The sequence below is a fragment of the Acomys russatus genome, chromosome X (genome assembly GCF_903995435.1).
Source record: "Acomys russatus chromosome X, mAcoRus1.1, whole genome shotgun sequence".
Taxonomy (NCBI): Eukaryota; Metazoa; Chordata; class Mammalia; order Rodentia; family Muridae; genus Acomys; species Acomys russatus.
This window is the reverse complement of record NC_067169.1, coordinates 23,546,422-23,574,231: the sequence shown is the minus strand read 5'-3', so window position 1 is coordinate 23,574,231 and position 27,810 is coordinate 23,546,422. Positions and strand designations below refer to the sequence as shown.

Genomic DNA, 27,810 nt, shown 5'->3' with positions numbered 1-27,810 from the left:
TTACAATAGCAAGGTTCTTAACATTTATCATTATTACCATTTTAATGTATATGGATGTTTTGCTTGCATGTATGTCTCTGCATCAAGTGCATGTCTGGTACTTGCAGAATCCCTGAAAGTGGGATTACAAAAGTTTTCGAGCTGCCATGTGGGTGCAAGTTGAACCCAGGTCCTCCGGAAGAGCAGCCAGTGTTCTTAACCACTGAGTCATCTCTCCAGCTGCACTTGTTAACATATGTTCGTTCTCTCTCTCTCTCTCTCTCTCTCTCTCTCTCTCTCTCTCTCTCTCTCTCTCTCTCTCTCTCTCTCTCTTTCGTCATGTAGCCTAGATTCCATTCAAACTTGCTATGTAGCCAAATCTGACCTTGAGCCCTTCATCTTCTGACCTTTACCTTCTATTCCAAGTCTTGGAATTACAAACCTATGCCACCAAGCCAAGAAAGATATACTTTGAATACTCTAATGGATTCTATTTGATACTATTCTATTGAAATATTTGGTATATCAGGTATGGGGTACATGCCTGAAATCCCAGACATGGCTCAGTCTGACATGCACAAATCCCTGCACCTAAAACCAGAGCTTTGTGTTCCTCCAGTTAGCTAAATCTCCAGCTCTGTTCCGCTTTGTTTTTGAGAAAATGGTCTCTCTTCACTGCTTAGGCTGACTTCAAACTCCTAGGCTAATGCAGCATTCTTACCTCAGCCTCATAGAAGCTGGGACTGCAGGCGTGTTACTGAACAGCCAATTACATACCTAGCCTTGCAGCATGAACTGGGAAGATGGTTATCTTTTCCTATTACCTAACTTTGCAAGATTTGATAGAACTTTCAGGACTGCCAGAAAAACAACCAGACATGGTATTATTTCTCAAGAGAAAAAAACTGACCAGTTTTTTTCCAATTTATTCCTTACTTTTCCATCCTATTCATGGTTTCTTGCCCTTTTGTAGGTAATTTCAGTAATTTACATCTTCCTAGAAAATCACCCAATTAGATTACATTTTTGTGTTTCTTGGTATAAACGCACACACGCACACACACATACACATGCGTCATTTTCTTATAACTTAAAAAAAAAAAAACTCCTCAGAATCTATGGTAAATCTTCTTTTCAGAAATGTATTTTGCTTACTTTTTTGTGTTTGTTTGTTTGTTTGTTTCCTTTTCCACAGTCATATCTGTCGGAGGATCAAAACCTTTGTTTTCTGTTTCATTGATTTCAGGCTTCATCTACAGTAATTAGTGTATTCTTTTTCCTTTGTTGTTCTTTTTCTAGCGTCTTTAATGGAATAATTAGTTCGTGTAATTTGACCTGTCTTATTCTCTAATAAAAGCACTGGGAGAGCTGGGACTATATCTCAGTGATAGAATATTTGTCTAGCACTCATGAGCCCTAAGATCAATTCCTAGCACCACAAAAGATAAAACACTGGAGACTATAGATTTTCCTCCAGAGTTTGTATGGACATACCTCACAGGTTGTAAGATGTAATGGTCTCATAAATTAATTTATCCTAATAATCTATAAGTTCCACTCTTCCTTTTAAATGTAAGTTGTTTTCTTTTGTTTGTTCATTGAGGTGGGATCTCATTGTGTAGTCCCAGGTAACCTTGAACTCATGGTTTAGATCAAACTGACTTTGAATTCACAGAGATCTGCCTGCCTGTGCCTCCTGAGTGCTAGGCACTCAGGTGTAAGACACCACATTGCTGAGCCTCCCTTTTTTGACGTTGCTGTTAATACTTCCTTTTGTTGAATTCTCATCAGAAATATAAAACAGAATTTCTGACTAACTTGAAAATAATGTTGTTCTCCAACAATGTAGGCAGAGGCTTCTGATACCTAAACATCCTTTCACAATCTCCCCAAATGGCGGACTCCTATTCATACTTCAGAACATCCTTCAAATGCCACATATTCCAAGACCGACCACGCCCAGCTATGGAGGCAGGCCTCTGGGGATGGATTTCTTTTCAAAAGAAAGCACAAAGATTCCACAGCTGATCTCCCAAGATACTCTCCTCACACACCCAGACAACCGCTCCACAGTCACACGGGGGACTAAGGGACACGGGGCAGGGGTCGGGGAGGGGGTGCTGGCAATGATGGTGCATATTGGTTTGGAAGGGGAAAGGACGGGGCGGGAGAGGTCTAGCTCTTACCTGCTCTCTGCCAGCCTGCCTGAGGGGGTAAGCTTCATGGAGTCAAGGACCTGAGTAGGACAGCAATACTGGTGTAGAGTATGAGACGCTGTGGACCTGAGAGACAGCAAGAGACAGGGAAAGAGAGACAGAGAAAGAGACAGGGAAGGAGGGGGGAGAGGCAGGGTGGGCAGCGGGGACAAGGGGGTAAGAGTAGGAGGGGGATGGAGAAAAGGGAAGGCTCACAGAACGGAAGAGGAAAGGGAAGGGAGAAGGAAGGGGAGGACGGAAAGGAGGGACAATATGACGGGAGAGGGGAAGACAGGAAAGGAGGGAGAGGGAAGAGGAAAGGGAGGAATGGAGAAGGGAGGAAGGGAAGGAGAAGAGGGGTAAAGAGGGCATGGTAGGAGAAAGGAGGGAGGAAAGAAAGGAGGAAAGGAGAAAGGGAAGGAGAAAAGGAAGGAAGGAAGGAAGGAAGGAAGGAAGGAAGGAAGGAAGGAAAAAGAAAAAAACCACAAAGTCAAGAAAGAGAGGACAGCACTCAACCACAAACAGAACACAATGACAACAGGGGGCAGTAGAGACAAGAGCCAGGCTTGGGCCTCCTGTGTTCCAGGTGACTCCGTGGGGACCTGGGTCACTGAGAGACGCTGGGACACCACAGCAGGGAAGGGGAAAAGGAGCCCTCCTCACACCAGACACCACGAGGGAAGGTAGGAAGGAAAGCAGAAAGGGGGGGGGGGGTAAAGAAGGAAAAGATGTGGTGGGGAATGGAAGGGTTCCCCCTTAGAGAGGAGACCCTTCATATGAAGAGAGGGGAGAAGGGACCCCCCAAAAAGGGGCCTAGGGTAGGTCAGGGTGGGGTGGAGTGGAGTGGAGCACTGAAGGAGCAGAGGAAAAGACAGAGAGAAAATGAAAGAGACAGAAAAGGAGAAAGAGGAAGAGGGAGACAGAGAAAGGGCTAGACAAAAGACACAGAGAGAAGACAGGGAGAGCCAGAGAATATCAGAGCAGAGGGGGCTGAGGGAGGAGAAGGCTGACAGGATCTCAGTGGTCTTGGTGACAGGATAGGACTCAGAGTCCGGGGTGGAAGGGCAGGCAAGGTAGAGGACAGGTGGGTCCAAGGAGGAGTCTTTTGCTTCCAAGGCCATTACTCTCCCCACACATCCCAAGGCTGGGCCCACGCTCCACCCCTCTGCTGCACCCCACCCCCACCCCCCCCAGTGCACAGTCTAAAGGCCCCTCTGGCACCTGCTTGACGTGATTAAAGTCCAGAGACTGGAAAGAGGGAAGAGAAGGGACAGTAAGTAGGGGGTGGGTGGGTAAAAGCCTTTTCCCTGCCCTATCCAACACAGTGTGGCTGTGAGGGTCATACCTCCATGTCAGCCAGCCCCTGTCTCCACGTCAGTGCTGGCCCTTGAAGAATCCAAGCAAAAGTCAGAACTGGGGCTGTGGTTAAGGCCAGCTGCCCACTCTCTAATGTATTACAAATCAGAAGATGGCCATTTTTTTTTTTTTTTACAGAGAATCTTTGAATGTGAGAATTCTCATCTGAAGCTCTAAATATCTATCATAGTCATCAGAGTGGTTGTTTCTAGAGTCTGTGCCAGTCACTACTGGTCCTAGACTCAACATCTCACTGCATCTGAGTCTCGGACACCCTCAGGCTGCTGGAATGTTGGCATCAGAATGTCACTGGCTGGAGCATGCAGGCTGCCGGGTGTGCTAGGCTAACGCCAGGGCAGTTACGAAGGTCACCTCTCACAGGCCATAGAAGGAGCTGCTTGGGGCTCCAAGGTCCTTACTGAGTTGGCTTTCAGATGCCCACGGACTCGCGAGTCGGCTCCCTCTCCTAAACCATTAGACCACCAAGAACACAGAAAGGGAGCCAGAAACCAGGAAGCTAGAAGGCAGCTGAATCAGCAGCCCAGGCAGTGGGTCTTGGTCTGAGCAGGAAAGGGAAGAAGATCAGGCTAAGTGGCCCAGGTTCCTACCTGCTGCTCCTCCAGGAGAGTTCCATGAGTGTGGACCCGTCCCGGGACAGTCCCTTTTTCTACCCCTTGTCAGTGCAGCTACCCGGGTCAGTACTCCCACCCCTTCTTCTTCAGCCCTTCCCTAGAAGGAGGAGCCAAGGGGGAGGGGCCAGGCCAGCTGGGCTGCAGGCCAGACTGCAATTGGAAACTTTGCTCCTTCCTTGCTCTCTGAGGGCTGCGAATTCCTAACAAGAGGAAGCAGCTGAGAGCGCTTTCTTGCCCCTCTCCCAAGGCCAAACCTGGGGCTGGGCCCCCTATGTGTGTCTCCTCTGCAATCTCCGCAAGCAACTTCTTTCATCCTGAAAAGTTTGTGTCGCAAGGCCGATTTGGATACCCTCTGCAGACAACTCTTGTAATCTGTAAACTCAGCCCTATTACTACTTTGTACATACAGAAATCTTTTAGCAGAAGCTTTTCACAAACATCCTGTTTCAGTACATTTAGAGACATATATAGAGTGTCCTAGAACAGTCACATCAAGTAAAAATCAAATCACTCGGCTTCGGATATGAGGATGTGGCCCTAAACAATATTCTTTATGACTATAAGAAGCACTCATTCACTCCTCTCTGTTGTTTTCTACACTGGCAAAAACAACAACAACAAAACCGGAAGAGAAAAGCACACACCACTTATAATTAAGAAGACTGTCCAGCCCGATTCTACAGGTCCAACAACTGAAGCAGAGGAACAGAATCTCAGCAAAGTTGATCCAGCAGGACACAAGTGGATGTCTGGCACCCTGTCTTCCAACCATGGCAATCTCTACTCTCTATATGGGTAGCATCAGAGAAAACAGAATGTAGGGGGTGGAAGGATTGAAGGATGGGAGCATTCCTAAAAAAAGGATCAGAGCCCAGGTGTGGTGGCGCACGCCTTTAATCCCAGCACTCGGGAGGCAGAGGCAGGCGGATCGCTGTGAGTTCAAGGCCAGCCTGGTCTACAAAGTGAGTCCAGGACAGCCAAGGCTAACACAGAGAGACCCTGTCTGGAAAACCAAACCAAACCAAACCAAACAAACAAACAAAAGGATCAGAGGTCCAGCTCAGAGCATCCTAACCTTACACAGCCCCAGAGCCCAGGCTCCTGGCTGTTCAGAGCAGAAGGCTCCTGGGAAGGGCCAGGGTGGTCAGTGATCTAGAAGAAATAGGAGCTGACAGGCCACAGGCCAGCCTTCCTGTCGCCCTACCAGGACAACTGATTCATCTGAAGAAAGCCAAGGCTGCTAAGAAGAGAGAGGCCCTCTGAACCAGTACAGACCTGGCATCTGTGGGACCTCTGCAGCCGCCCCCCTTCTCTCTCCCATCCCCTACTCCCTACTACTAAACCTCTGTGCTCTTTGCTTTCCTTGGACAACTCTTCCAGCTCCTACAGCTTCTTCACCTCTGGCCTAGACCTTCGTCTTTGCCTGGCAGGAGTTAAGGACAGAAACTGTAGTCCTCATTGCAGGGCTGATGATATATGACCTCAGGCAAAGTCTCTTTTATTCTATGGAGAGCCCAAGAGCCTACACTGTGGATGCTAGTAGATTTCAGGGCAGCCATTTATCTAGGTTTATCCCTTGAGATTCAGTTTGATTAGCTATAGTAGAGCAAGGAAAATTCCCTACTCCATAGGCTTTGGTCGGTTTATTTGAAAGTCTTGCTATGTAGCCCAGGCTTGCTCATTTGTTATTTTTTGAGATAAGGCGGGGGTCTTGCTACATAGCCTTTGTCTGGACTGCTACTTGTTATTTAACCCAGACTGACCTCAGACTCATAGCAACGCCCCTGTTTCAGCTTACAGAGTGCTGGAATTATAGGCATGTGGCTTACCTCACAGGTTCTTGTCAAGATTCCATATGCCCAAGTATGCCCATGATAATAGAAGAATCTCTGCTTGAGCAAGAGAGAGTCTGACCCTCTCCCCGTGGAGCGGGGGTGGGGTGGGGAGGCAGGGGCAGGGGGGGGTTGTGAGAAGCATATTTGCTTCCGGGATGGGGAAGAGGTCTAGGAGAATACCTGTTAATGAACTGGGGCCTCTGTGAAATGCAGGCACATCTAAGCACATTACATAAACTTATATGATGACTCACAAGGGGCTGAAGGAATTCAGAGTGAAGAGCTTAATCTAGCCACAGGGCACCGGTGAGTCCTTCATTCGACAGATACTGTGGACTAGGCGCAGTGCTGGGTTCTAGAGATAGATAATGCCCTGCCTTCGGGGACCTTATGTCTGAGAAGAGACAAACATTCTGTTCATTCGGGGATGGGCAGGAGAGAGAAATTCTCTGCAGAAGAAAGGACCTGAGGTATTGCTTCCAGGAACTTCAAAGAGGCCAGGGTGGCAGGTTGAAAGCTGTAGAGACATGTATGAGGCTGGAGGTGCAAGGAAGGGTTCAATATTGCAAATCCTTGGAGGCCATGAGAGGGTGTCCTTACTTAGACTAGGGTTATTTCAGAAGTCTGTGGTTCATAGGTAGGCATGAGAGGGGAGTATCTCTAAAGCCCCTGAAGGTATTTGAAAAGTATTCTCAGGGAAATATCAATTTCTGGTGGTCATCACTTAAATAGGTGTGCAGTTCCAACAGGTAAAGAAGCTTTGGACATTATTCCATGCCGGAAATACCCAATAAAGAAGCTAGGAGCAGGTATTGTAGATCCTTCAGTGCTCCTATCTCCCACCCTCAGCTTATCTCAAGTCTTCCTCTTGTTTGTTTGTTTGTTTGTTTGTTGAGATACAAGTTTGCCTCACAACCCAGGTGGGCCTTACATTCGAGCTTCTCAGCACTATGGTTACAGATGTGCACCACACATTCCCTCAACCTGCAGCTCACCCAGACAGAATTACGTCTAACTCTCAGCTGCTGTATGCTTCACCTTAATTTGTGCTCTCCCTCTGGGCCCCCACAGCCACCTAGCCACCTGACTATTCTTCCAGAGTCAGCTAGAAGCTGTGTCATCTGGGAACTTGCCCTGGTCCCACCTAGGCAGGATTGATCACCTCCCTAGTGTCCTTCCACCTTGCTCTTCTCTCAACCAGCTTCTCTCAACGCTATTCACGGTTTCATCTACTTAATTTGGAAATTTGTAAGAACAGGGGTTCCTCCCATGGCTCCCAAGCACCAAGCACAGATCTATCTGGTTATATATGTTGGTGGGAGACGATGTATACAGCACAGCTGCAAGATGGGCCAGTGGACACTAGAGGGCACTGAAGCCACTACAATACAGTGAAGATGATGTGCAGCCCCACCCAAGAGGTGGCCTGGCCCAGTACACATTTCCAGGAGCCCAAGAAGCATGGAAACATGGCTGCTGAGCCATGCAGCTCCCTAGCAGCGGGCACAACGGACCAGGGCCCCAGTTCCAGCCTCCTAATGTAAACTCTTCTAATTTCCAGATCCTTTTTCATAAGAATCCACCCCCATGGCACATGCAGCTTTAGTTCCTCACAAATCCAGGTACCAACCACGCCTCCCACATTTCTACCCTATAATACTGTCCATTTCATCTCACATCACTCCATCCCCCTTCAGAAAACTTTTGCTCTCCATACAAGTCTCAGTTTGGATGTCAGTTTGGAAATTGTCTCTGGCCCTAAGGCTGGCTTAAACACACTTCCTTGATGTTCCCACAGCACACCACACTTCTAATTGTGGGTAATTTTCTGTTTCCTAGTCAGATGGTGGGGTCCAGCACAGAGCCCATCACTTTACTATGCGCCACCACATTAGCCATATTGGATCAACTGCTACTCGATAAATAATCCTTGAATGAAGGACAAAATGCATGAATGGATAGATAGATTGACAGTTTGGGCAGTCACTTTGCCTCCTCTAGATGTTTCCCCATCCTTAGATCACCTCTACTTGGCAGAATGGTCATGAAAATTAAACATAATGTGTGTCAAGTGCTCCCAAACACTTCTTGAAATTCAACAGACATTTTTAGAGCTAAAGTAATAATTAATATTTGGAACAATAAAAACAAAGGAAGAGACTCTACCTGAGCCTGGAATAATCTCTGTCACTTAGATTTAATAGTAATAACAGAATAGTCATATTTCTTAAAAAATAACAGCAGTATCTCTTGCTGGACCAGAACCAGAAGGCCTCAGATGAGGTAGTAAGAAGACTCTAGTTTCAGCCAGAGGATGCTAGGTCAGGGCCAAGTCCAGAGGTATGGGCATTACCCTCACATTTGGAGACCAGTCATTACTGGCACAGCTGGTTCCTAACTCTTTACTAATAGGTGAAAACTTGTCTAAGCCGTCATTAATTCCCTCTGTAATTAATGTGAAAACTGCAGGGTTTGTATTAATGGAAAAGTAAGCTCAAGCGTCACGCTGGTAATATTGATAATGTGTCTGTAATTATATACCACAAATAACTATGAATTTAGTCACTGAACTAATAAAACAGAAAAATCCCCAAAGTGACCACGAATGTGCTAGCAGCTGTACCATCAGTAATATTATGCCAGTTGTTCTGAGGCTATGAAAACTGCCACAAACTGGTGGCAGTGGTAATTTGCATCATGGATTTAAAAGGTGTTTTGGGCTGGGCATGGTGGCACATGTCCTTAATCCCAGCACTCAGAAGTGCCCACAATCTGAGTTCAAGGCCAGTCCGGTCTACATAGAGAGTTCTAGGCTAGCCAGAGATACAAAGTGTCCTCTGTCTCCAAAAAGTTTAAAGGGTATTTTGACTTAAAATAAAGAAACAAGGTACCCCAGGAATGGAGCATATGCCTAGCATGCATGAGATCCTGGGCCCAATACAAACATCACAAGAAAAACTGAAAAAATGGTTTTGTAAAAAATAGTGTGTTTTGATATAAGAACATGGAACTTGAAAACAGAGAACAAAGGTCACTTGGAAATAAGTAGGGGCCAAAAACTGAGGAGATGAGCAATCTTCACGTCATAAATCTCTGAATGGAATATCCCTAGGCTCTGCCCTTAACTGTCTGTTTGTTTTCTGAGACAGGGTTTCTTTGTGGGGGCTTGGCTGTCCTGGAACTCAGAGATCTTCCTGCCTCTGCCACCCAAGCGCTGGGATTAAAAACATATGCTACCACGCCCAGCCCCTGACCTTACTTTTGTGCACATAAAAACCCTGCTCAGTACAAAAGAAACACCAAGCTCTAAGTACTTTACCTCTCTACACTCATCCATTTCCAAGAGAACCTACCTTCCTGTCTTCTATTACCAGAGGGTGAACAGGATCTCTGCAATTAGATGACAGGGACCTTAAGTCACATAGCTTCCAGGCTGTGACCATGCTTGGGTGCATAGCAGCAGAGGAAGCCACTGAGAAGAATCAGTGAAAAAAAAAAAGTCAGGCAAGCTATGAGGGATAAAGACAAGACATGAGCCCAAAGGATTCACAGAGTCAATGAGTAATCTTAGTCCTTGACTTCTGGTCTCCATTTTAATTGGTAAAAATCATGGGTTTTTTTTTTTTTTTTTTTGGTTTGGATTGGTGTGTGTGTGTGTGTGTGTGTGTGTGTGTGTGTTTTCAAGACAGGGTTGCTTTTGTAGTTCTGGCTGTCCTGGACTTGCTTTGTAGATAGATCAGGCTTACCTCAAACTCACAAAGATCCACTGCCTGCCTCTGCGCCAGGACACCAGGCCCGTCTCTATTTTTTTTTTTTTTTCCGAAACAAGTTTTCTCTGGGTAGCCTTGGCTGTCTTGGACCTGCTTTGTAGACCAGGCTGACCTGAACTCACAAAGATCCGAAGATCCACCTACCTCTGCCTCCCTGAGTCCTGAGATTACAGGCCTGTGCCACCACACCTGGCTCCCCTGTCTTTATTCTTAAGCTAACTCAGGTCACCTCTGTTCCCTGCAACAAGATGTACCCAAACTAAAACAAGTGAAATTTGGGGATACAGTGCAGGAGAAGTAACTGCATTTATGGAGTTTGTGTTTGTTCCCTTCAAAAGTTCCCTCCCTCGTTTCCTGACACTTGCTATGACAGCCACACATGACAGCTGGACATTCACACACAGAGACATTCAGTGCCACACAGAGACAAATGCAGCAATGACTAGATATGCTTACATGCAGGCGCCCTGACACGCATGGCCTTGAGGCAGCATGCAAAGTTGCTTCTGCACTCTTCTCAACAGCAGTGACGCAGAGCCTCCCTGACATGCAGCAGTGCACACCCACACATATGAACACAGTGGTGCTGCCTGTAAGGCTCAGGGCAAGAGTCGAAGCTTAACTGGGCTCTGCATAGCCTCCCTCCCCAGCTGCCAAGTGACTCATCCCCAGGGCTGCTAATTAAAGCCAGGACAGAGGGGACAGAGGCAAGGGGAGGGGAGGAGAGGGAAGGCAAGTTTATTTTGGTGCCAACCAGGCACTCAGCCAGCTTAGGGGTCACCCACTTCCGGGGGCTGGGCTGAGCGGAGGCAGGAGAACCCAGAGAGGAAGGGGAGAAGAGGAACCATTTGCTTCCAGAAAAAGTTCCTCCTTTGGGAAAATTACCCAGCTCCCCTCGGCCCTTCCTTCTGTCTTGTTATCAGAAGCCAGATCAATCCCTCCAGACTCTCGTTCTCACACACTGGCCATCCACCTTGTTGTCACATTCTAAAGCTAACTTACCATTGTCTGTGACAACCATATGCTAAGAGCTGCCTATGAGCAGGGGTCCCCAATTACCTCCTTCTGTGTCACCCCTGCTCACAAACATTGCCCAGCACACGTCTGCTACTTAGGGAATGAATGTTCTACAAGCTTCAGGAAAGCAATCAGGTTAAACCCACGACACTGTGGTAATTACAAATCTGATGATTTAGAGTCGCACCTTAATTTTGACCACAGGGCAAATTATCTTTGCTTTCTAAGCCCTAGCATCTTTGTAAAATAACAAGAATATGTATACAGTCTTGAAGATTATGGTGAAGACAAAATGAGAGACTACATGTCAAGTGCCCAGCCACTGCTTGGCAGGGCTGCTGCTGTTCAAGATGAAAAATCACACCTGCGCCCCAGACTAGGGGGTAGGGGCAAAGATACAGAGGCAAGCTCTAAACCTGGATCCACCACAGGGTACCAGAAGGATCGCAGACAAATCCCAGGAGCTTACCAAACACAGTCTTATGTAAAGTGAGGAATCACAATATGTCACCATAAATGTACCTGCCAAGTATCATGTGGCGAGCCCAGCTCTCAGAAGCAGCTCAATAAATTGCCGCAGTGATTGCAAAGGAAAGGGGCTCAGACTTTTGATGCCTGGGAAGCCCAGCATGGAGGAAGCAGTATGAGTGGATGAGGGCCAGGCTTCCCACACTGGACAGGATGGGAACTGCTTCCCTGTCCCAGGCAGAGAGCATGTTGCAGACAGTTAAGTGGCAGGGCTTGAGGTACAAGAAGCAGGAAGAACAGAGAGTTGGGCAGGGTGGGCAGCCAGGCAGAACGGAACAGGAAGCTTATGGGAGGGAAGAACTGGACACAGCTGGGGCGAATCGTGGGCTTGGTTGTATCTCTGATCTGGGAATGCTGATGCCAAGGAAGAAGAGGAGGTCTAGGAGGTCTGGGAGGTCTAGGAGGCCAAAACCGGAAAGAATCTTCAAAATAACCTAGACCAAATTTTCAGTGGGACAGATAGGGACACTGAGGCCCAGAGTGGGAGGCCTCCTCTGGGAACAGAGCCATCCATTGCTCCTCCCACTTCTTCAGACACCAGTGGCTTCTGTTGCCATGGGGATGTCCCTGGCTCAGAGGGTGTCAGTGACTCCCCTACCCCCCTCTTTCCCTAGCAACAGGCCACCTCCTCTTGCTCTTATCATTGCATGCCTAGCAACCTCAGCCTGGTCCCCAGGGCCATGGAGTTCCAGCCTGACCTCTTACAGCCCTGATTGCTGCTGGGACGGCTGGGACTCACTCATCTTCTGCTGACAAGATCGATCTAACCCCTCCGCCTGTCTGTTTTTAAGTTCTACACTCCACATTTTGCAGCATGACTCTATATCATACAGCTACGAGTTAGTTTATAGGAGGCTGTGGAGCACACTTGGCTGAGCTGCTATTTGATATTGAGCATAGCTTTATTTCCACTTCCTCCAACTCAAGGGAAGTCAGAACCATTGTTTGCATTTTATAAAATAGAAACAAAGTGATGGCAAAACTCAGTCAGGAAACAGGCTGTGCTGATAGCCTTGTGGTCTTTAGCTATGGCCAGGCGTACTCTTGACCTTGGCTTACAGTACCTTTAGGGCTGACAAATTCTGTTGGATATACAGGAAACCCAGAATCCATTTTTGCCCCCTGCCCCATTATAGGGTATTCAGCTTTAATTACACTCTTGCACTCAATACTGACGGGTCCTAAAGCCTGGGCCCTAACATGGGTGGTTTGCAACCTACCTACCTTGCTCACTCCTTGCTACGCAGTTTTCACACTAGCTGAGGCCTAGTGTTCTTCCTGCCGATTCTTCTACCACTCAACTCTTCTCCATCCACACATGCACCCATGTAAGTACACACTCACAAATGCAGGTGCTTACTGGATGAAGAGACTTGGGGTTTACATGAGACAAACAGATTTGCCCTATCAAATAACTGGAAAGCAATCTAGCCCTGGACGAAACCCTTATCCTGCATCCAAAGTTTCTCCCTGTTTTTTTTTTTTTGTAAAGATTTATTTATTTATTATTATGTATACAGTGCTCTGCCTGCAGGTATACCTGCAAGCCAGAAGAGGGCATCAGATCACATTATAGATGGTTGTGAGGCACCATGTGGTTGCTGGGAATTGAACTCAGGACCTTTGGAGGAGCAGTCAGTGCCCTTAACCTCTAAGCCATCTCTCCGGTCCTTCTCCCTGTTTTGTTTTGTTTTTTAATGCCACAGAGTCTACTTTCCCTAGTTCCTCATCATTCAGGTGTGTACAACCTGCAGCCCAGAGGCTGCCTACATCCCAGGATAGCTATACATGAGGCCACCAACAAAACTACGAACTTATTTAAAACATTAGGTATGAGCTTGGTTGTGTGTGTCTGTGCATGTGTGTGTAGATGGTATATGTTCATGTGAGTATTTTTATTTTATGTATGTTTGTGTGTGCACCCGTGTGTGTGTGTGTGTGTGTGTGTGTGTGTGTGTGTGTGTGTGTGAAGGCCAGAGACTGATGACAGGTGTCTTCTTCAATTGCTCTTCTCTATTTTAAAATAAGGTCTCTCTCTGACTTGTAAAGATGGCTGGTCAGTGAGCTCCAGGGATCTGTTTCCCTAACACTGTGACCACCAGAAGATGCCATCACACTCAGTTTCTTCTCCTCCTCCTCCTCCTCTTTCTTCTCTTCCTCTTCCTCCTCCTCCTCTTCCTCCTCCTCCTCTTCCTTCTTGGTTTTTCGAGACAGGGTCTCTCTGTGTAACAGTTTTGGCTGTCCTAGAACTTGCTTTGTAGTCCAGGCTGGTCTCGAACTCACAGAGATCCACCTGCTTCTGCCTCTCAAGTGCTGAAATTAAAGGCGTGCGCCACCACCGCCCAGCCTCACGCTCAGTTTCTTATATGGCTTCTGGGCATCAACCAGAGGGTCTCACCCACACATAGCATGCACTTTAGCAGCTGCTATTATGAGATGCCATGGGTCCCCTGTGTGAACTTTGCAGAGGACAACATCGTGTCATAAAATCAAAAGGCCAGACATGCCTGAAGAGATCTGCAACACATCCTTGACCCAATCATAGTTCTGTTGTGTTTTTAAAAATAATTTATGTATTTTTATTTTATGTGCAGTGATGTTTTGCCAGCATGTATGTCTGTGTGAGGGTGTCAGCTCTTGGAGTTACAGATAGTTGTGAGCTGCCATGTGAGTGCTGGGAATTGAACCCCGGTCCTTTGGAAGAGCAGTCAGTGCTCTTAATTGCTAAGCCATCTCTCCAGCCCCCCAATCATGATTCTTACCTTTAGAAGTTGGGCTTTCCTGCCCCTATCTGTTTTAGCCCAACTTACTGGTCCCTGGCTTTAAACACATACCTTGCTTTCCTAATCAGGCTGATTCTACATGCAGAGACTGTCCTTATGGAAAGTCCGTCTTGTATAGCCCTGCCTGCTTAGACCCCACCTGCTCCAAGAAAGCACTCCCTAACTGTAGTAATATGTGGGGCCCGAATATATCCTCAGAGAGCCCTACCCAACTGCAGTTCCAAATTAAAGGCTCTGCTCACTATTTTGCGAGACCTTGTTTTATACGTGCTACTGCTATAGGCGCCTCCCATAGCCTGAGCTTGATCTGCCTGCTGAATCCTCAGAGCAGCTAGAGCATCCATGAATATCAGGCCAGTACTCACACCAGGAAGCAAATCTGAGTAAAATCAACACTAGCTCCAGAAGCAGAGAGTCCAGGGTACAGATCAGAGGAAGGCCACCTTACCCCATTGATTGTCTTTCTCTAGGTGAGGCCCGGACCCTTTTGGGATCTCCTTTTCCTCATTCGTGTTTGTTTTGTTTTGAAGACAGGGTTTTTCTGGGTAGCCCTAGCTGTCCTAGAACTCACTCTGTAGACAAAGCTGGCTGTATGGAGGCCAGATGAACTCACAGAGATCCGCCAGCCTCTGGGCCCCAAATGCTGGGATTAAGAGCGTGAGCTACTGCACCAGGCTCCTTTTCTTCCCTTACAAATCAGACATCATGATCCATGCCTTATGCAGCCAGTGTGAGCACTAAATGAGGTCATATTTAGAGTTCTTAGTATATGAAGAATCGGTGATAATTATTATGATTACTAATATTTGGATGATGGTGAAGATGAGCATCATCTGCAAAGCTGTCAAAAAGTCCTATAGTGACAGTATAGGCAAGAATCTGGGCTTGGTGCCAGGCTGACTGGAGTTTGAATCCTGGCTTGTTTCCTCAGCTGTAAAACAAAGATGATAAGGCCAGCACAGGTTCCATTCACAGTGTCACTGGGTGGATCAAATAAAACAAATCCTCAACCAGTTTTGTAAGCTATAAAAGGCCCAACATATGTCATCACGTGACTCATGATTATGGTCATTATTAAATACCACAAACTAAATGTTCCAGGAACTCCCCAGCTAGGAGGAGCTGACAACTAGAGATGTGTTCAGTCTGGTTCCTCAACAAATTAGCAGGAACATCAACAGAGATGCTGATGAGAGGCCTGGGATTGAGGTCATCCCAGGTTGCCTTTCTCCAAACCCACAGTAAGGACATTGAGATCTATGTCCTTTCTTAGACAAGTGCCATCCTAAGTGCTAGAACAAGCTGTGCCTGGCCATGCTCCTTGGCTGCATGCAAGGATTAATTATGTGCCATCACAGACCTCTTGCCCAGACACCAGGGCTGACTATATCCACCACGTTCTCATAGATTTAATGCTGGCCTCAGCATGTGTCCACCCTGCAGCCCTCCTGTTGGACCTGGGCACCAATGTGCTCATCCCAGACCTTCTGCAAGGGATGCTAGGACAGATTCTGTCTGTACACAGGCAACTTCTGACCCTGGCCCATGTCCACCAACTTGAATGGCAGGAACTGTGCTGCTACATTTGGTTGGGCAAGCTGCGGCCCGCACAAGGGTTTACAGCTGAGAAGCAGTGATAGGGGCTGACATCTCATCTGTGCTGTGTTCACCAACCTGGGAAGCCTGGTCAACATAGCTCACAAGAAAAGGAGCGTTTTCCCAATTGATCCATTCAGAAGGAAGCATAGTTTAAGTGAACTGTTTTCTACTCATCGCAAAGATGTCATATTTCCTAGTGCAGGCCTAGAGAGCACTGACTGCCCATTGTGTGCCTCTGCTGCCTGAGCTCATCTTGTTTCAAAAGCCATAGTTCCCAATCCAGATGCTAAGACTAGACCACACCCCAAACCACCTCCTCATTCCTACATTATCCCTATGTTTGACACTTCTGCCTTCATGACTTCTCTGACAGATGAGGGCCAGAGGAATGCACAAAGAGCCCTGGTCTTCTTCCAGCTTTCTTTCTGCTTCCTCAAGTGCCAACTGATCACCTTGAAACCTTCCCAAAGCTTATAGACTTTTAACCAAGCATGCAAAAAAGGTTTCCTAGTCACCATATATGTTTCTAATGTCTAGAGTGCATCACGTCTAAAGTTAATCTAGGTCCCATTACTTGAGACTGGCAGAGTTTGGGATAGGAAGGGAAAATAAGACAAGCCCAGCAAGCCCAGCATCCTTTGTTCCCTTCTCTCCTGGATGAAGAAAGTAGAAAAATTCCTGGGTCTGGAGCTGATATCTTATGAGCCCCTGCCCTGTGCAGCAAAGCTCTCAAGTCCCCTAGGACTGCAAAGACTGAATAATAGTCTTTAATGCCATCATTGCTATATCTGCCACATTCTCCCTCTCCTCCCTTCCACTCCACGCCCACTTCTAATACCAATGGGGAAAGAACCCTGCCACTGACCCCTACCCAATGATCCCAAAGTAACAACCAGAAAACCCCTCCACCCCAGGCCCAGCCACAGCCCCCCCAAGTACTACTAAAGAAACAAGGTACTGACCTGACTGTTCTGGAATTCTCACCATCAGACCTGCAAGAGAAACGGGGGGGGGGGGGACAAGAGTCAATATAGGCTCGCCACTCATTCCCCCTACCCTACCTTGAGGTCCAACGTGCATCATGAAAACACAAACGCATGTGTTTCATTCATGCATAAAGAACAGCAAGTGGAAAGGCCGTGATGGTGAGTGTTTAGTCAGTTGGAGCAACAGGGAAAAGGACTGGTTGGCTAGGTAAGCAAGCAAAGGGCCATTGTGGGTGTGTGAAGTCAGGGAAATAGCAGTGATCACAGTGAGCATGGCTTTCCTTGGAGTGTGGCTTGAGAAGCAGCCAGAGGCATCCAGGTTGAGATGCTGTCTCTACTACTTACCATCCCTATGACTTAGGCAAGCTACTTCATTTCTCTGACTCTGAGCCTCAGCTTTCCCATTTGTAACACAAGGTCAATCCTCATCGAGTTGTTGGGATGATTAAGCTCTTTGGAACCAAGCAGACAAATGCCAGATAGTATTGACAAGACAGAAGAGGCTTTGCCAACTGCCTGGTCTGACCTGCTTATTTTCCAGATGAAGGGAGTAGAGCTGAGGAGGGTAAATGAGTCAGCTGCCGGGTTCCTTTTTACTACACTGGACTGCCCTCTGCATTATGCATGGCCCCAGATGCAAAAGAAGGATGAAAGAGGATGGAGTGAGGGCCACCTCCGAGGAACGCCAGGCCAGGGCCACACCCCTCCTCTCTTTCTCCTCCCCTCTCACTCCTCTTCCCTGAGAAGAATGTGTATTGTGCAGGTGCACAAGCATGTGTGTAATGGAGGTTAGGACAGAGGAGCTGCTATACTGGGAACTGAGGAGGAGAGAAAGGAAAACCGAGGACCCTCTTCACCCCACACTTCTTGTCCTCTCCCAGGCTGAGCTGTAAAAGGCACAGAGATGAACTCATGAGACTCTGTCTTCCTTCAGCTGAGAGAGTCAAGATATATTCTTAGTGGTTTTTTTTCGGGGGGGGGGAGTGTTATCTATATCTGCGTTGAGAGGATAATTTTAGAAGAGCATTTGTTGAGAGAATGAGCACACACATGCATGTGCACACGCACGCACACGTGCACACACACACACACACACACACACACACACACACACACACACACACACACACACTCCAGCAAGGTAGGGCAGGCAAGCATCAGGGTGCTAGGTGAGTCTGACTGCTCACTAGCCACATTATTCTGAAGAAGCCACCCTGCTATCTAGGACCTCTGATTATTTGATCAGTAAATGGGCAGTATGGGGCAGTGGCAAGAAGCCCCCCCCCCCTTCATGGAATGGCTGCAAGGCTCAAAGTGCATGTTCAGTTGATTAGCAATGATACCAATCTGTTGCCTTTTTTGTTCCCTTAAAAGAACAGATAACCAAGGCTACAACACACATTATTACAGTTTTTAAAACTTTCCACTGCACTCTCTAGCAACAAGACAGCTTCTGAACCCCAGCTCAGTTCTTCTCAGGTATCAAGTCTGAGGAGCCAAACTTGAATGCCTCCCTAGCTGCATACAGAATAGAAGGCAGAGCCCTCAGCGTGTCTAATAGTAATCCCCTGCTCCACGGAGGCAGGTCTCCTTACAAGCACCCATCTCAAGACCCGGCACACATTTCTTCAGTTGACTATCCCCTAGGCTCTAACCTGGGAAGTCAACTACTTACTCAATGAGTTCGAGTTCATCACTGTCATCATGAACAATCAATGAGAACTACTGCCAATCACAGTAGTTCTGCTTCCGAGGTATTTCTGTGACATGTACAGTTCTCAAGATGCCAGTGAGTTTGGGTTAGGTGGAATGTCCAATCCTGATGTACAGTCTATGTATTAACCTATTCTTCTCATGCTGGACCAATTCTTCCTAGTTTGGGAAGACACAGCACCATAAGACCCAAAGTGAGGGCGCATCCATCCCCAGGGCTCTATCACTAAGCATTTAGTATATTGTAGATGAATAACAATTACGCTGGTCAGTTTTAGTCAATTTGACACAAACTCATAATTGGGAAGAGGGAATCTTAACTGAGAAAATGCATCCATAAAATTGCCCTGTAGGCCAAGTGTATGGGATATTTTCTTGATTAATGATTGCTGTGTATATGAAGGTACAGCCTATTAGAGGTTGTGCCACTCCTGGGCAGGTGGTCCTGGGATGTATAGGAAAGCAAGATGAGCAAGCCAGGGAGAGAAAGCCAGAAAACACTGTTCTTCTACAATCTCTGCATCACTTCCAGCCTCGAGTCCCTGCCCTGACTTCCTTGGGTGATGGACTGTGATGTAGAAGTATAATCGGAAATAAACCCTTTTCTCCCCAAAAGGTCTATGGTGAGGGGTTTCCCCCACATCAATAGAAAACCTATAACAACAATCATCAATATACTGTGATCTGGCACCTCTTCAGGGAACAGTGCCTTGACCAATGGTCAAGCTGCCTCCTACTTCATGAAGCTGGGCCACCATTCTTCTGAGAGGGAGTAAAAGATGGTGGGAAGCTAGGGTGTATTATGATTTGGTCCCTAACAGGCAGCGTTAACTTTAGTAAGTCACCTCTCTGGGCCTTTGTTCCTCATCTGTAAAATGATAGGGCTGTGTTAGTTAAGTTCTAAGTACTCTTTAGGCTTTAAAGTATTTCCTTTCTGCCAGGCAGTGATGGCGCATGCCTTTAATCACAGAACTTGCGAGGCAGAGGCACATGGATCTCTGAGTTTGAGGCCAGCCTGCTGCTCTACAGAACAAGTTCCAGGACAGCCAGGGCTACACAGAGAAATCTTGTCTCAAAAAACAAACAAAATTTTACTTTATTAGCTGGGTGCAGAGGTGTATGCCTGTAATCCCAGCACTCAGGGAGGCAGAGGCAGGCAGAGCTCTGTGAGTTCAAGGCCAGCCTGGTCTACAAAGTGAGTCCAGGACAGCCAAGGCTACACAGAGAAAATTTACTTTCCTCAGAATCCCAAAGTCTATTTCTTTTATCAACTAGAGGTAGCCATCCACATGTGGAACCGAAGACCCAAGGACCACACCCCACTTTTATACTCACGTAGGTAGAAGGAAATATCTATGTATCTATTTCCTTCCTTCCTTCCTTCCTTCCTTCCTTCCTTCCTTCCTTCCTATCATCCATGTGTATGTGTGCGTGTGTGCGTGTGTGTGTGCGAGTGTGTGTGTGTGTGTGTGTGTGTGTGTGTGTGTGTACATACAAATATCAGCCCATATATTCATACCCTGTTTGTGTCCCCCTCCCCTTTCTCCTTAGGCTACCCTTGGGCCTAATGAGTAGACTTGGATAGTAAGACAATACAATTTCTCAAAGTGAGCTTGAGAAATCTGGACAGGGAATTCGGGGTCCCGGATACCTAGAATAAGGTCTAGAAGGAATGAGGTCCTAATGAGCATAGCTCTCTGACTCCACAGATATGTGCTTTGTGGGGAGGAGCCTTTAAAGTTTGGAGCCCAGGCCTCTGTTTCTTGGTATAGTCCATGATACTGTGATTTGTAATAAACTGAGCCCCAATAACAAACTGAGTAATAATTTGTAATAAACTGAGCTTGTAATTGTGATAAATTCACAAGATGAAATTTAGAAATCTTGTACTACAAGGCCTTGTACATAATCTCTCCTTCGGCTTCTGTAGCTAGGTTCTGCTTTGCAGGGAGTATGGATGTCCCATGGGCCAAGACCTTCAGAATCTGTGGCCAGTGAAGGATGCACCTTTAACTGCAAACCCTGCTAACCAAACACATTGATTCTCAGGCTATCCACTGGGGTATTTCATTCATAAATCTTTTGGTATACTGATCTTCACTCCTTAATAGCTTTTTTAAAAAAGTATGCAGTGGGGCTGGAGAGATAGCTCAGCAGTTAAAAGCACTGGCTGCTCTTCCCAAAGACCTGGGTTCAATTCCCAGAACCCACATGCAGCTCACAACTGTCTATAACTCCTGTTCCAGAGGATCTGACACCTTCATACAGATATATGCAGTCAAAACACATAAAAATAAAATATTTTTTAAAATTGTACATTGAATGCATTCTTTTCAAAAAGATTTATTTATTTATTTATTTATTTATTTATTAGGTATAGAGTGTTTTGCTTGCATGTATGCCTGCACACCAGAAGAGGGCATCAGATCACATTATAGATGGTTGTGAGCCACCATGTGGTTGCTGGGAATTGAACTCAGGACCTTTGGAAGAGCAGACAGTGCTCTTAACCTCTGAGCCATCTCTCCAGCCCTGAATGCATTCTTACATTAGAAAATCTAGAAAATCTTAGAAAAGGAGAGGAGAAAAATGTGCACAATTACAACACAGGGGCAGCAACAACTCTAAACAGTTGCTCTATTTCCCTCATTCTCCAAATTTCTTCATGTAGTAGAAATGATTCTGAACTGTATGGTTTTTATTGCTTTCTCTTTTCATATTTCCCCATGTAACTGCATATTCGTCATTACCACTATTTTGATTTTTCATGATATAGTTAACCATCCCTTGAATGTAGAGAATGGAAGCAAGTATAGCTTACCATTGGTTTAAATTGTGCTTAGCTAGACTTTCTTTAAAACAACTTTAAAGCAACACATGGCTTTTTAGGAAACTAAACTTATATAGGAGCAATTGCACCCAGCTTATTTCTCTTTCTAGATGGCCATTCCCTCTAGCTATGACTATAGACATATATACATACATACATATATATATATATATATATATATATATATATATATATATATATATGGGCACATATTCACTCTGTATTTCTATGAACCAGATCCCAAGCTAGGGCTATGGGAAGAAATGAGGCATAGCTTAAGACCACCAGAAGATGTGTGTCAGTCATGCTTGAAATAGACAATTTCAGAACATTCTGATTATGGCTGAGAGGGAAGGAAGTGGAGAAGATTATGGGAGAACAGAGAATGGTCTTCTTAACCCACTCTATGGACATGAACATAAACTCTTTGGAGGACATGGTGCTTACATGAATCATGGAAGATAAATAAGAGCTGGCTAGAATTAAAAAAAAAAAAAGAAAGAAAGAAATGTTTACTTAAACACAATGAGTTGATTAAGTGGATTTGTCCCTGTTACTTCTCAAATCCTACCAAAATGCGAGTAAATAAATTAAAAAAAAAAAAAAAGAAGAAGAAGAAGACAGAAAGACAAAGTCTGGGATACTGACCAGAAGTAAATTATTCCACTTATAAAACCCCTTTGGTGCTTAGGATTTGGAGGTACTGTACACCTCAGAAGGCAGAGTGAGGTATAAGGCTAAAAATAGTAGCTTGCAATGCTGTCCTCAATGCTGTCCAGTCAGATTCCCTCCACCTCCAGCACCATCCCGGCAACCGGAGGCTTTGGCTTTGAGAACACCAGGTGCAGTGGCAGATGGGGTGAAACAGAGCTAAAAGCAAAGGGATCTTCCTTTAAAAATGGTGGTACCAAACTTCCTTCTACTCTCCTACTTCCAACAGCAAAGTCGGGGGCACCTGTGTACTGTCATGAGAATTAGTCTCAGAGAAACAGCATGCAAAGATATTTAGGTTAGGGCTTCTACTTCTTAGATTTACTTATTTTTATTTTATGTGTATTAATGTTTTATCTGCATGTATATAAGAGCACTGCATGTGTGCTCGGTGCTGGCAGAGGCTAGAAGGGGGATTAGGCCCCCAGGAACTGTAGTTATAGATGGTTATAAACTGCCATGTGGACGCCGGGAACTGAACCTGGGTCCTCTGAAAGAGCAACAGGTGTTCTTAACTGCTGAGCCATCTCTCCAGCTCCCAAATTAGGTATATTTTATTTTATGTCAAGTAGCCCTTAATAAAATTCATTATTTTTAAAGGAAACAACATTGTAGGCAGTCAAAGATTACTGCATGACGCACAGCTATGTGAGGAAGACCACCAACCTGGAAGGCAGATGGACAAAGAAAACAAACTTAACAAGGAATTTGGAAGGAACAAAGAAAATAAAAAGAGAAGAAGAATCTGGGAAATGAAAAATAGAGCCAGAATGAAAATGTCAGTAGGATTTAGAAAGTAAAAAGTGAGTTCTTCCTGTAAGCGGCCAGAGGTGACCTGCGAATATGGCTTGCTACTCACTTGACCCAGAAACCCCTACAAAATCATGCAAATCAAGAGGTTCAAATTTTCGTGTTCACTTTAAGAACACCCGGGAAACTGCCCAGGCCATCAAGGGTGAGCATATCCAAAAAGCCACCAAGTATCTGAAAGATGTCACCTTAAAGAAGCAATGTGTGCCTTCCGGCCGTATAATGATGGAGTCGGGAGGTGCACCCATGCCGAACAGTGGGGCTGGACTCAGAGTCGGGGGCCACAAAGAGTGCTGGGTTTTTGCTGCACATGCTGAGAAATGAAGAGAGTAATGCTGAACTTAAGGGTTTAGATGTAGACATTGGACATATGCAGGTGAACAAGGCACCTAAGATGCGAGGACGAACTTACAGAGCCCATGGCCGGAATAACCCACACATGAGCCCCCCCCCCCCCCCCCCGCCGCCACATCGAGATGATCCTCACTGAAAAGGAGCCGACTGTTCCAAAGCCAGAGGAGGAGGTGGCACAGAAGAAAAAGATTTCCCAGAAGAAACTGAAGAAACAAAAACTGATGGCATGGGAATAAATTTGCCATAAAAAAAAAAAAATACAGATGAAAGTTTTAAAAAAAGGGGGGGGGGAAAGAAAAAAGAAAAAGAAAGAAAAGGTGAAAAGATATGTTAGGAAACAAAGTAACATAATAAAGAGGACGACAGAAAAGATGAGAAAATTCAGGACTAATTGAGGAATTTCTCCATCTAACAATAGAAGCTCCAGAAATAGAAAACGGAGGAAACAGCAGGAAGGAAATGCTCAAAGACACAATGTAAGAATGCTTCCCAGAACAGAAGGGATGAAAGGTGAACAAGATAAACAAAACAAAGCCCATATCAGATGTGCAGCTGTGACATTTCAGAATTCTGAGGGTTAAAGAAAAGATGCTAAGTGCTTCTGGAGGAAACTCACATATGTATAAAGGTTCTTTCTTGAAGATCTATTTATTTTATGTAAGGACTGTATCTGCACATACATCTACATGCCAGAAGAGGGCATCAGATCCCAGTATAGATAATTGTAAACTACCATGTGGTTGCTGGGAATTGAACTCAGGACCTCTGGAAGAGCAGCCAGTGTTCTTACCCTCTGAGCCATCTCTCCAGCCCCTAAAGGTTCTTTCTAGCATGTTGTTGGTCATTAGTTTTTCCATAGTCCTTGTTCACCATAACTCTCTGAACAAATGTAGAATAATAACAAGATGATGGTAGTGGCGGTGGTAGTGATGATAAAGATCACTTAAAACTTTAGACTATCTATTTGTCTATATTTATTCCTATTTTTCTGAGACAAGAGTTTACCAGATAGCTCAAGCTGGCAGGAAATCTCCATCTTCCCATTTCTTCTTAGTGCGGGGATTAGAGGTATGTACCACTACACATGGCTATCACCTTTTAAATGTCATGTTCTAGAACTAAAGAGGCAAAGATCACTTTCTATTTATATCTTGCAGAAAACAAAGACTACAAGCAAAGACTTAAAGACAAGGCAACAGAGTATAAACTTTGCCCTGTAATTGCTGGGAAGCTCCAGGGAGGCTTCACCCAAGGTATGCATACCTCCTCTTAATCCTAAGCAAGTATTATATAATCATAATAAATATAATAAGCGGGCATTATTGGCCTGTATCACAGCCAAACTTATGATAGCCCAAATAATAATAATAATAATAATGCTACTATTTATTATGTGTTTCTAATGGTCTGGGACTCATGTTATCATCTGAACATCTGTCCAAGGTATTTGTTCTCATCCTATGGGTTTAGAAACTGGAGCTTGGAGGAACAATGTGATTTACCCACAATCACCCAGCTAATAAGTGGTAGATCTGCGTTTAAAATCTGCATTTTTCTGATTGTTTGGCTTTTTGAGGCAGGATTTTGCTACACACTGCATGCTTGTGGGGTAACTTGTAGTCTTTCCTGCCCCAGCATGCTCACACCAAGTGCCTTTAACTGCCATAACTTTTGCTCCTTTCTGTCACACCAGAGCCAAGAGGCACTTCATCCCTCATATCAGCCTGCAGACTCGGCCTGCCTTCCTTGCCTCTCTCCACACAGCATAGCCCAAGGCACCCTACACCAGAAACATTCATCAAGCACTTTTACTTTTGGGGTTTTTCAACTTTAGATTTACTTATTTTTGTTTTGTGTGTATGAGTGTTTTGCCTGTATGTATGTCTGTGAGCCACAGGAATGCCTGATATCCTCAGTGGCCAGAAGAAAGGGTTTGGTCTCCTGGAACTGGAATTACAGATGGCTGTGAGCCACCAGTTGGCTGCTGGGAACTGAGCTCAGGGCCTCTGGAAGAGCAGCCAGTGCTCTTAACCTCTGAGCCATCTCTCCAGCCACAACAAGCACTTTTAGAAGAGACAGAAGTGGAGTGCACCCCAAAACAAAGTCGGGTGGGTACAGATATTGCAGATGAACTGGGGGGGGGCAGGAAAATAGAACTGGTTCTATTGGCCTTACACTTCCCCTTCTCTGCTGGAGGTAGAGGAATAAGTGTTTAGCCATAATGAAAATGTGTGGGTGGAAGAGGCGGCACCTAGAGCAAGTCTTCCTTTGCAAAAGCCTAAACTCCACCTCCAAGCCCCTTTCAGTGTGCTTGGGGATTACCTCCTGCTTTCACTGCCTGGGTGAAGAAGATGGGCTGCCCTCCAAGCACCTAGCCAATCCTGAAAAGGCCTGGCTCACAGCAGACCAGAAACCTATCAAATCAGAGCCAGGACACCCAGGGAGGTGAAGGAGAAGGCTTGAAGGCTTCATAAGGATGCAATAGCCAGAATGGGGACAGAGGCCAGATATCTGTCCTTCAGCTGCACCTCCTTGAGTCTATATAGAGAAGGTTGAGGAAAGGGATGTGCCAGGGTTGCTATAGGAACGTTCATGACATGGGCTGGGTCCAACAGTAACATAAGGTCAAAATGAGGTCATCCCAGCTTGGCTACTGGGAATATGGAGTTACTAATACATTTCTATTTCAATCAGGCTTAGCTAGAGCCAAAGCCTGTAACTCAAGAGCATAAATGTGTATCTCCTCTCTTCTCAAACTGTAGTAAAACACAGGTAAAAAGGAATAAAATGAAATATTAAGTGTGACCTCATATCAGAAAAGAGGATGGGAGAGGATGGCATCAGTGAGTAAGAAATTTCAACAAATTCTAAAAAAAAAAAAAAGAAAGAAAAAGAGTTCAAAAGAGGACTGGGGGAGTTGAAGGAGAGCCAAGAACACCTGATAGGGGTTGCAGCTGAGGCAGGAGCTGCTTGGGCCCGGAGAGGCCTAGAGAGACTCCAGAGTTAGCCTTGATATGCATCAAGAAGGACAGACATTAGCAGGGGGCAAAGGACAAGGGGTAAACTGACAACATACACAATCCTTTCCAGCCACGGAGATGGCTCAGCTTGGGAAGGCACCTGCCGTGCCAGTCTACACCACTTGAGTTTGCTCCCAAGACCTTGCATGGTAGAAGGAGAAAACTGGCACCTGAAAGTTGTGTCTGACCGCCACATGCACACCATTGCATGTGAATGCTTGTGTGCACAGACACAGACATAGACACACAGACAGACAGACAGACAGACACACACACACACACACATCATCATCATCATCATCATCATATTCCTTCATTCCTTGCCACGCTGAGTGCCAGACTCAGAACATGAGGTGTCTGGCATTCTTGCAAAAGCAAAATGTCACATGGCTCCTGGAGAAAGGAATTAAACTATGAGGGATGGATTAGAGTATCCAAATGAAATTTTAGTGGCCGCAAATAAACTGCATTTCTTTTTGGCATTTGAAAGACACCCATTATAACAATCAGCTCTCTGTTGGATCACCAAATAAAACCAGCAGGTGCACAAGTGATTCTGGACATAGCCGCATCTTGGTAAGAGTTTATATGAACTCATTCATAGTCTGTAAAGTGGAAAATGGGAGAAAAAAAAAGGTATGTGCCTTAGTGAATCAATCTCTCCACAGTTAACAGTACTTGCAGCTCTTGCCAAAGACCTAAGTTCAATTCCCAGAACACCCATGGAGGTTCACAACCATCTGTAACTCCACTTCCAAGGGAACTGACACCTTCCTCCAGTTTCTACAGACACCAGGCACGAGCATGGCACACATGCATACATTCAGGAAGAACACTCATACACAAAAAATGTAAATAAATCAATAAATAAATAAGCTTTAAAGAGCAACACAAGATGCTTGCTTTTTAAAAAGGAGAGAGAAGCCAGGCATGGTGGCGCACACCTTTAATCCCAGCACTCAGGAGGCAGAGGCAGGCGGATCGCTGTGAGTTCAAGGCCAGCCTGGTCTACAAAGTGAGTCCCGGACAGCCAAGGCTACACAGAGAAACCCTGTCTCAAAAAACAAAAACAAAAACAATTAAAAAGAAGAGAGATACTATGGAAAATTAGAAGGAACAAGACATGATAGTATAAAATAGTATCCCATAAAGTTTCATAGCTAATGAGGAGCACAGTTGGTAATATAACTATCAAAATTTGACATTGGAGAAGGAATTCAACGTTACAAATAAATAAGCTAAAAGAAAATTTAACAAATGTTCTTGTTGATCCTCTTCCCTTCTTCCCTCCTCCAACCCCTCACCTTCCTGTTTGTCCTCTTCACACTTTTGCTAGTCCCTCCTTCAACTTTCATGTCACATGTATTCTGTTACCTTCTTTGTTTTCTTCTCACCACCTCTTCCTTACGACCATTTTCTCACTTTCTGTGGTCCCCTTTTCTATGACCTATACCCATTACATATATATATAATATATATTATATGTGTGTTATGCATATGAGAGAAAACGTGTGTGGTAATTGCCTTTCTGGGTCTAGGATACTTTTCTTAAGTTGACAATTTCCAGTCCCATCCACTTTCCTGAAAATGCTATGATTCCATTTTTCTTTTACAGCTAAATAAATTCCACATGTGCATGTATCACCTTTTCTTTATCCATTGATTTGTTGAAAGTGTTATACAAATTCCATA

The 27,810-nt window shown here is 45.4% G+C and overlaps 2 protein-coding genes and 1 pseudogene across 7 annotated transcripts in view; 2 read left to right on the top strand and 1 right to left on the bottom strand.

Moving 5' to 3' along the window:
* Shroom2 (shroom family member 2) overlaps positions 1-27,810 on the top strand; it is a 1,329,704-nt gene that overhangs the window by 487,509 nt on the left and 814,385 nt on the right. The gene's annotated exons all lie outside the window — the stretch shown is intronic.
* The window catches only part of Iqsec2 (IQ motif and Sec7 domain ArfGEF 2), an 87,030-nt gene that overhangs the window by 43,741 nt on the left and 15,479 nt on the right, over positions 1-27,810 (bottom strand). For 3 of the 6 annotated variants that reach the window (XM_051142100.1, XM_051142102.1, XM_051142106.1), the window contains exons 2-3: positions 16,657-16,686; positions 2,166-2,261 (exon numbers count right to left, since the gene is read on the bottom strand). In XM_051142100.1, coding sequence (XP_050998057.1) covers positions 2,166-2,261; positions 16,657-16,686 — 126 coding nt within the window. Of the gene's footprint in view, positions 1-2,165; positions 2,262-4,138; positions 4,407-16,656; positions 16,687-27,810 lie in introns of those variants that run through there. The other 3 variants (XM_051142101.1, XM_051142103.1, XM_051142104.1) reach the window with 2 other exon arrangements.
* LOC127185641 (60S ribosomal protein L17-like) lies at positions 22,778-23,334 on the top strand (annotated as a pseudogene).